This window comes from Callorhinus ursinus, unplaced genomic scaffold (assembly GCF_003265705.2).
Source record: "Callorhinus ursinus isolate GAN/ISIS: 27379988/994484 unplaced genomic scaffold, GSC_fseal_2.0 scaffold71, whole genome shotgun sequence".
NCBI classification, from domain to species: Eukaryota; Metazoa; Chordata; class Mammalia; order Carnivora; family Otariidae; genus Callorhinus; species Callorhinus ursinus.
In genome coordinates this window covers 2,095,199-2,104,119 of record NW_027397133.1, presented here as the reverse complement: position 1 = coordinate 2,104,119, position 8,921 = coordinate 2,095,199, and the positions used below count along the sequence as shown (strand labels likewise).

Below are 8,921 nucleotides of genomic sequence, written 5' to 3'. Positions count from 1 at the left end.
CGGGAGTCCTCGCCCCCAGCCCCTCCTCCCTCGGACCCGGGAGTCCTGACCAGCAGCTCCCTCTTTCCTTCGAGTCCGGAGTCTGGGCCTGAGATTTCTTTGCATTCTTTTGCCAACTAAGTGTCAATCTCTGGGCAGATTCCCACCCTCTGCTCTCATCCCCACTTTCCCAGGAGCTCAAGGCCAGACATTAACCAGCTGGACTTGGGCAGTGATAAGACCCGAGGCCCTGGGAGACAGTGGATATGGGGGGGGTCCTCCCACAGAGTCCTCTCCGCTGGAATTTCCTGGGTGGGGACTGGGGAGAAGGTCTGTCCTGAGCTCAGATAAGAGAAATTCAAGGTATTATTGGACTCGGAGATAGACAAGGATTTGATGTGGGAACACAATGACCCGCTCAGTGAAAAAAAATGAATAGCGACAAAGGGAGATGGGAAAGGCACAGAAATGGAGAGAAGGGGGGGGGGACAGAAACTCAGAGAGAGGACAGATCCTTGAGAGAATGGGACAGAATCCCAGGAGGGGGGACAGGGACCCAGTGAGAAGAGAGAGACCCTAAGACAGACTGAGGTCGGTTGGAGTTGGAGTCCCAGGCCCTTCACCCCTCCCCCGGAGCTATTTCAGTAGGAAAGGTGATACCTACCTTGGGAGGGGCGGGGGGTCATCCCATACCCCTCCCTCAGCCTAAATATAGCATGGCAAGGTGGCAGGAAGGGTGTCCCCGGATTAGGGTGTTCCCCTCTCCCTTTCCCCATCCCAGCCAAGCCAACGTAGAAGGCTGTAGAAGGTGGCTGTGGGTTGTTTATTGAGGGTGGGGGAGGGGCACTTCCCCATCTGAGGGTCCCCTCAGGTCACCTCCCTGACCTCTCCACACTCCCCCCAACCCCTGCCGCCATTCCTAAGCAGCCAACAGGTCCCACCCCCTACCAGAGAGACTCTCTATGACTTCCAGTCTCAGATGGGGTAGTACAGGTGAGTTTTCAAAGAAAAGTAGAACAGTTTGTGCACGCCTCCTCTTCCTTTGGGTCTCTGTCCCCTCTCCCTCTCCGTCTGGGCCTCTACCCCCCTCGCTCTCTCTGGATCTCTGACCTCTCCTCTCTGGTTGCTTTCCCAGCCTCTGTGGATCTCTGTCCTGCCCCCGCAGGGGTCTCTGACCCCCTCGCAGGTCACTGCCCTCCTGCTCTCCCTCCTTCCCTGGGGTGTCCTCTCTCCAGGTCTTGGCCCCTCTCTGCATGTCTCCCCTCCTCTTCGGGTCTCCATGCTGGGTCCCAAACTCTGTGTCTGCCACTGTGAGGGGGTCTGTCTCCATTTCTGTCTCCAGATGTGCCTTTCCATTTCAGAGGGAAGGGACCATCTACAGATTCTATGGTTTTCGACCTTTATAAAACTCTTCCCACCATCTGTACCTTCTTCCATCGCTCTGTATAAAAAGGGGGTTGGATTAATTGGGCATTTCCAGATTGAATTCCTTAGCTGCATTTTGAGTTGCCAAGGAGGACTCCATAGATGTGTGTGTCCCTCAAACCAGGTTCCTTCTGATGTGCCACACTGCATCAAAGTAAGATTTCATTTGACCCAAAAAGGGAGGGGGGCAATAGCTAAAAATAACAACAACAACACTCTGTAAACCACTGGTTTTAATAAATTAATACAAGTAAAGTACTTTGGATGATGCTTTGGCACATAGGAAGCCCTATATGTTAGTGATTGAAGCATCCTGCTCTCCTTCCTCCTCCAAACGCCCTTTTAGTACTGTAAGCCCTCTGAAAATGTTTGGCTTCCTGCCCTTGGGTCCCACCCTCCCCTCTGAGCCTCAGTTTCTTTGTGAGCAATGAGGCTGGAGAATACCAGCAGGCTGATGGGACAGGTGGGGTCAGGCAGCCTGCCATAAATCCTCGCTCGTGGGGATGTGCCATGAGACCCTGGGAAGCCACTCCCATGCTCTAAGACTCTGGTTTCTCCCCTGGAAAAGAGAGTGGGCTCCCCAGTTTGTCTGACATCCTTCCTGAGCTGTGGGAGGATAGGGTGGAGCTCCCTGATTTGGGATCTCTTTGTGATTCCATGGAAGAAAGACTGGGTATCTCTTGGGTTCAGAGGCACTGACTTTTTCTGCCTATTCCTTTTTTGGTTATCTTTCTCGGGGGTGCTCTGGTCTGGCTCCAACTCTGGTGTCTGTCCCTCTCTGGGTGCCTGACACACACCCCCATCTCCATCTCCCACTCTTGGTCTCTGTCTCCCTTTCTCTTTGGGTCTTTGTCTTCATCTCCTTCTCCCTAAATCTCTCTTCCTCCCTCTTTGGGTCCTTGTTCCCTCTTCTCTGGGTTTCTGTCTCTTTCTTTCTCTGAGTCTTTATCACTCCCGAGGTCTCTGTCCCCTCATTTGGGTTTCTGTCTCCCCCCCCGCCCCCATCATGCCTGTACAAAGTAGTTTCTCTCCCTTTCCCCTTCCCTTGTGGCTGTGATCTCCATGGTTGGAAGCAAAACTGTAGGGAAGGACAGCTAGAGAGGGTATGAATGGCAAAATGAAGCAGGTGTGGAGCAAATGGAAGGAGTGTGTACATCTTCCTAGCTCACCCGGAGGCCCTCTGCATGAACAACTGAATCAAGGGATCCAGCACCCAGCCCTGCCCCTTATAGTAAGTGATGCTGGGCAAGTCAGTTCAGTTTGTCTCGCAGAGTCCATAACACCACACTTGTCTCCTGATACATGATTCCTCCCCGGTGTTGTTATTCTTGGGTGCTAGTGGTGCTACCAGTAAATGCAAAACAAACCAACATGGCCCTATGGAGTCCATATGCACAGTCCAACTCAACCTAACATTCCTACAGGACTCACAATGACACAACTCACCTCAGCATAGCCCTACAAGACTCACATGGTTATACAGTTCAATATGATTCATCTCAGTGTAGCCCCCAAAACTTCCAGCAACATGACTCTACACAATTCAACCCAACAGAACCCTGGAAGACTCATACTGTCATACGTTCCAACCCAACTTAAACTAACGTGACCTAGAAAGCTCACATTCAATCACTTGACTCTTCATATTTCTACGTGACTCACAAGTTCACAGAATCTAAAATAACATAGCCCTAGAAGAATCGCGAAGCCACACAATTTCCAACATGTCTCCACAACACCATGCATGAACATGCACACAGTCCCAACAATGCCGTGGGTGACCACCTAACTTGATCCAAAATGGTCCTAGGGGACTCATAAAGCCACAGAATCCTGCACAATGCAATTGGACAAGACTCACCCAGACTCAACAACACAGCCCAACCCAATGAGGACCTAAAAACCAAAACTATGTAATCAAATCTATCTCAACACTTAACCACAAAAGGCTCCATAAGCCTTGCACAGCCCAATGCAGTACAAACCAATGGAGCCGCCCCATCAACTCATTATAACTCACTGCCATTCACCGTCACTTAAGGAAGCACCCACAGGAGCTACCAACCACAACTCAAGACCCAACAAGACTCAGTGTTCCCCAACTCAGTACCACTTAACCTAGTTTCTCCTAAACCCAACCCCCTCCCCCTAACCTTCCCTTCTATCCCTCCCTCCCTCCCTCCCTCCCTCCCTCCAAGGAAACGTAAGGTCCTACAGACCTCAACTGTCCCTCACACTTCGGTGACCATGTGTTTCCCAGGGGGTGCCCAGAGTGGAGGTGGTAGCTCAGGCATCTCTCCATCCATCAATCCCCCATTGACCTTGCCCTCCAGTGGGCCACAGGGCTGCATGTCCACATGGCTGTACATCCCGGCCTCTTCGCCCTCTGTCTCCCGGTGGTAAAAGTAGCTGAAGTTGGAGACAATGACCGGAACGGGCAGAGAAATGGTCAGCACTCCAGCGATGGCGCACAGAGAACCCACTATTTTGCCACCCACAGTGACGGGAGCCATGTCTCCATAGCCAACTGTGGTCATGGTGACCACCGCCCACCAAAAGGACTCAGGGATGCTGGTGAAATGGGAGTCTTCCCGGTCGACCTCAGCAAAGTAGACTGCGCTGGAGAAGAGGACCACACCGATGAAGAGAAAGAAGATGAGGAGACCCAGCTCACGCATGGAGGCCCGTAGTGTCTGGCCCAAGATCTGCAGGCCCTTTGAGTGCCGGGACAGCTTGAAGATTCGAAAGACGCGCACCAGTCGGATGACTCGCAGGATGGCCAGTGACATGGCCTGCTGGCCCACACCCCGCTGCCTGGCTAGCTCGGTGCCTAGCGCCACAAAGTAGGGTAGGATGGCCACAAAATCGATGAGGTTCATCACGTTCTTGAAAAAGGCTGCCTTGCTTGGGCAGGCCGCCAGGCGCACCAGGAGCTCAAAGGAGAACCAACAGATACACAACGTCTCCACCACAAAGAACGGGTCATCGAAGGGCATGCGAGACAGGGGTCCAGGCACTGGGCTGGAACCATTCAGCCGAGCGGGGAACTGCAGGGAGGAAGGGGTTCAGAGAGGACCACACCAGGGCTGGGACACACTGGAACAGCCACATTTGTGATTTAAACGTCCAACTACTTCTGTACAAATTGGTCAGGAGTCATTGCCCCCAGGCCTCCAGTGACCCAGCCGTCCTAGATTCCTTTCCGGAACCCTAGGGATCATGCCTGCGTGGCTGACTTTATAGTCCCCGATCCTTCACTGGTGGAGACTCCTGAAATGGTGCCTAAGTGAGGCTCCATCTCTTCTTCCTTCCCAAAGTCCCACCCCCGGCTTTGATTTTCCAGATGGGGGAGGGTCGCCACCCAGGTCCCACTTCCTGGCGCTCTGCCCTCCCTAACCCCAGTCCAGACTACAACGGCTAAAGACCTTCTTCGTACACCAAACCCTGGGGCCGCTGCTCTCAGGGCCCTCAGCCTGACTTTATTTGTGACGGATTCTTCCTACCTCGGCCCTCTCGTCTCCAGCTCCCTCAAGTTCCACTCTCACCACCTCCAGCCCATCTTTCTATTGGTTACTGCCAGCCGCACAGACCCCCGATTTTTCAGTCTCTCCACCCTCAGCTTCATTTCTTTTTTTTTTTTTTAAGATTTTATTTATTTATTTGAGAGAGAGAGAGAGAATGAGAGATAGAAAGCATGAGAGGGAAGAGGGTCAGAGGGAGAAGCAGACTCCCCGCCGAGCAGGGAGCCCGATGTGGGACTCGATCCCGGGACTCCAGGATCATGACCTGAGCCGAAGGCAGTCGTTTAACCAACTGAGCCACGCAGGCGCACTCTCAGCTTCATTTCTTAACGTCCCGGTCTTCCTGCCCTCCCGCCCTCGACAAGCCGTTTTCTCACCTGTCTCAACCCCGCCCTGCAATAGGGAGGTCCTCCTAGTCAGACCCTCAGGCCCCGCCCCCATGAGGCTATCCCTTCTCCGCCCCCAGCCCGCCTTTAAAAGGGTAGATTCCTTCCCCCCCCGCCCCCCCGACCCCCGGTCAGGCCCTGTCCCTGGGCTGTCCACCTCTCGAGCCCCTTGCCCCACCTCCGACTGGCCTGTCTCCCAACAAGCCCCTCAATGCCCCGCCCACCCACAGCCGGGCCCCTCCTTCCTGAGAGGCCCCGCCTCCCAACGCCCCCGCTCGACTCCTCCCGAGCCCCGCCTCCCTCCACCCAGGCCCCGCCCCCTCACCGGGCCAGCAGCCGCTACCGCAGCAAGCCCCGGGTTGTAGCGGTCGTCGCGGAAGTCCGGCAGCGTCTCGAGGCAGAAGACGACGATGGAGACGAGGATGACGAGCACGGAGACGACGGCGAGCACGCGCGCGGCCTGCGAGCTCTCGGGGAACTCGAAGAGCAGCCAGAGCTGGCGCGCGAAGGCGCGGCGGGGCAGGGGGCGCTCGGGCGGCAGGGGGCAGCCCTCGTCCTCGCGCAGGCGCGCCAGCGCCGCCGTGCCCAGCCCGTAAAAGGCCACCTCCTCCAGGAAGACGTCGAGCGGCACGTGCGCCGGCCGCCGCAGCCGCCCGCCAGACTGGTAGTAGTAGAGCACCGCGTCGAAGCTGGGCCGGTGCCGGTCAAAGAAGTACTCGCGGCGCACGCCGTCGTAGAAGCGGCCGCGACGCGCAGGGTCCCCTAGCAGCGTGTCCGGGAAGCGGCCCAGGGTGCGCGCCCGCGTCTCGAAACGCAGCCCGGCCACGTTGAGCACCACCCGCTCGCAGCAGCCGCACGGCGGCGGGCACCGCGGCTCCATGGCGCACGCAGCCCCGGCGACCCGCGGACGGACGTGTGGCCCCGACGCCCGACCCGGCCGGCCCGGCCCGGCCCCCCCTCGGCCGCCGCCGCCGCCGCCCCAGCCTGGTGTCCGGTGTCCACGCGTAAAAATAGCCCGGCCGTGCGGCCAGGGCGCGGGGGAGGGGGCGCCTGACCCCGGCGGGGCAGAGGGCGGCCGCGCGCCCTCTGCCGGGGTGCCCGCCCCTTCCCCCCAGCCGCCGATCCCCGCGCCCATCCGGCTCTCGGGTCCCCTTTCCCTCTGTGCCGCGTCTCTCCGGGTTTCCGTGTGTGTGTCTCTCTCGTCTCTTTTTTACGAATATCTGAGCCCCTCTGTTGGAGTCACAAACTTCCACGCCTTTCTCGTTATCTTGTACGTCTCTACGGCTGGCTGTGTCTTCGAGTCTCTGTCAAGGGATGTATCTTTGAGTATCTCTATGGCTCAGTTATCCCCGAGTTTTGCCATTCTAGAGGACTCTGTATTTGGAGGTCTCTGTCAGTTGTCTGTGTCTTGGTCTCTCTGGATCTCCGTCTTTGACTCTTGTTTCTTAGGGGCGTGTCTCCATTTATCTCTGTCTCCCTTGGTCTCTGTCTCTCCCCTCTGCCGGGATCTCTTCTCATTATCTCTTAGCCCTCTGTGTCCCTGTCTCTGGGTTTCCCTGGGGCTCCCCTTGGGTCTCTTTCCCTGTATTCCTGAAGTATTGCGAGTTTCTGTCTCAGGGCCTCCGGAGGACTCAGGGTCTCTGGAGTCGTATCTCTGACTCTCTTTCTGACCACAACTGTAGGTCGCCTCTGCCACTGCCCTGGTGCTTGCCCCGTCCTGGAGATGCTCCAGCAGCTGCAAGCCATGATCACGTGCGCCCCACACCCCGTTCCTCGCCAAGGTCTCCACCTGTATTCTAGGTCAGACATTCGGAGACCCAGTGAAGCCTGAGCTGTAGCCCTGGGTAGAGCAGAAGGAGGCCGGGCCCGCCAGGAACAGGTGGAGGGTGGGCTGGGGAGATGACGCAGGGTCACTCGAAGGGACTAAAGGACAGACAGACGATGGCCTTCCAGCCACCGGTGTCCTATGACACCCGCGTAAAAATAGCCCCATCTGATGGGCTTGGGGGGAAGTGGTGGGGATTGGTTACCGGGGCTCAGGGGAGTGGGGGTCCCGAGCGCCCTCTGCTGGGCAAGTGCAGAGAAACACGAAGGTTATGACTCCCTGGGAATGCTGGCACCCTTTCTCTTCTGTCTGCAATTTCTGGGAAGCTCTGTCACCAACCCTCTAGATTTCTGGGTCCCTCTCTCCGGGTCTCTATCCTCCCTTTGTGTGTGTCTATGTTTATGTCATTTTCAGAGCCCACAGAGAGACCCCTATCTTTGTGGGTCTCTGAACTCTGTGTGAACTGGTCCCTGTCTTCCTGCCGCCGACTTACACCCTCCTACCTGCAATGGGTGTGCCTTCTTTCTGTTTTTTTCTTTCTTTCTTTTTTTTTCTCCTTGCTGTTTCCAGACCATCCATTCTTCCTCCCTCAGCTCCTCTGACTTTCTTTTTTTTTTTTTAAGCTCTACGCCCAATGTGGGGCTTGAACTCACAACCCAGAGGTCAAGAGTTGCATGCTCTACCGAGCCAGCCAGGCGCCCCCTCCCTCGGCTCCTTTGAAGCTCAAGCTATCCATGGACACTTCCCATGCTCCCATACTGAACTTATCCCTTTCTCCCTGGCCACTCCTGCTCTTTCATGGAAGATTTTATAAAGATTTATTTTTATTTTTATTTATTTGAGAGAGAGAGAATGAGAGACAGAGAGCATGAGAGGGAAGAGGGTCAGAGGGAGAAGCAGACTCCCTGCTGATCAGGGAGCCCGATGCGGGACTCGATCCCGGGACTCCAGGATCATGACCTGAGCCTAAGGCAGTCGCCCAACCAACTGAGCCACCCAGGCGCCCCTCATGGAAGATTTTAGATCCTGGCTCCCTATCCCTCACTCTAAAGCTACTGTCCTAATCCTTAGTGATTTCATTATCCCCACAGATGATCCTACTCAAACCTGACTTGTAACTGGATTGTCTTTTCCAAAAAGGAACCCATTTCTTGTCCGACATGGTAATCCTGAATCTTGCCACTCCCTGTCTCGTGGAGACCATGTCCCCAGGTTTTGGTGACTCCCCCGACTAACTGACCACCTTGGAAGGAACACCATATGATTTGCGAGGTTGGGTCATGAAAGGCAACTTTCGGCCCCACTCTTTTCCTTGAGACACTTGCACAGGCCAGGTGGTGAGGTTCATGGGGAGAGGACCCTAGGTTACTGGCCCTCGGCCCTGGCTAAACTCACACCTGTTCACTAGCATCAACCTTGTGAGCGACGATCTGAAGGAGCACATCCTCCTGCCCCATCCGGAGCATCCTGCTGATGCTCCTGGAGCAGAGATGAGCCCTCCCCTGAGTCCCCTCCAATCCCTGCCCGGATTGCAGACGAGGAACCGAAATAAGTTATCTTTGTTGTTTTCAGCCATGCAGACTTTGGGTGGTTTGTTACAAACACTGTGGCCATAGATAACCCAAACAGGGCCTCTTGGTACTCCCGAGCCCATCATTTCCATCGATCTTGCTCGCTGCCCTACCCCAGCCATCTATCTTTCTTTCTTTCTCTCTCTCTCTCTTTCTCTCTCTCTTTCTCTTTCTTTCTTTTCTTTCTTTCTTTCTTTCTTTCTTCTTTCTTTCT

At 55.6% G+C, this 8,921-nt stretch overlaps 1 protein-coding gene across 1 annotated transcript; it reads right to left on the bottom strand.

Annotated features, from left to right (window-relative positions):
* Positions 1-3,624: 3,624 nt before the first annotated feature.
* KCNA7 (potassium voltage-gated channel subfamily A member 7) lies at positions 3,625-6,206 on the bottom strand. Its single transcript, XM_025849765.2, has 2 exons — positions 5,637-6,206; positions 3,625-4,451 (listed from the first exon to the last, which is right to left on the bottom strand). Exons 1-2 carry the CDS (start codon positions 6,189-6,191, stop codon positions 3,636-3,638), a joined length of 1,371 nt encoding a protein of 456 aa, XP_025705550.1. The 5' UTR covers positions 6,192-6,206; the 3' UTR covers positions 3,625-3,635.
* Between the last annotated feature and the right edge of the window lie 2,715 nt (positions 6,207-8,921).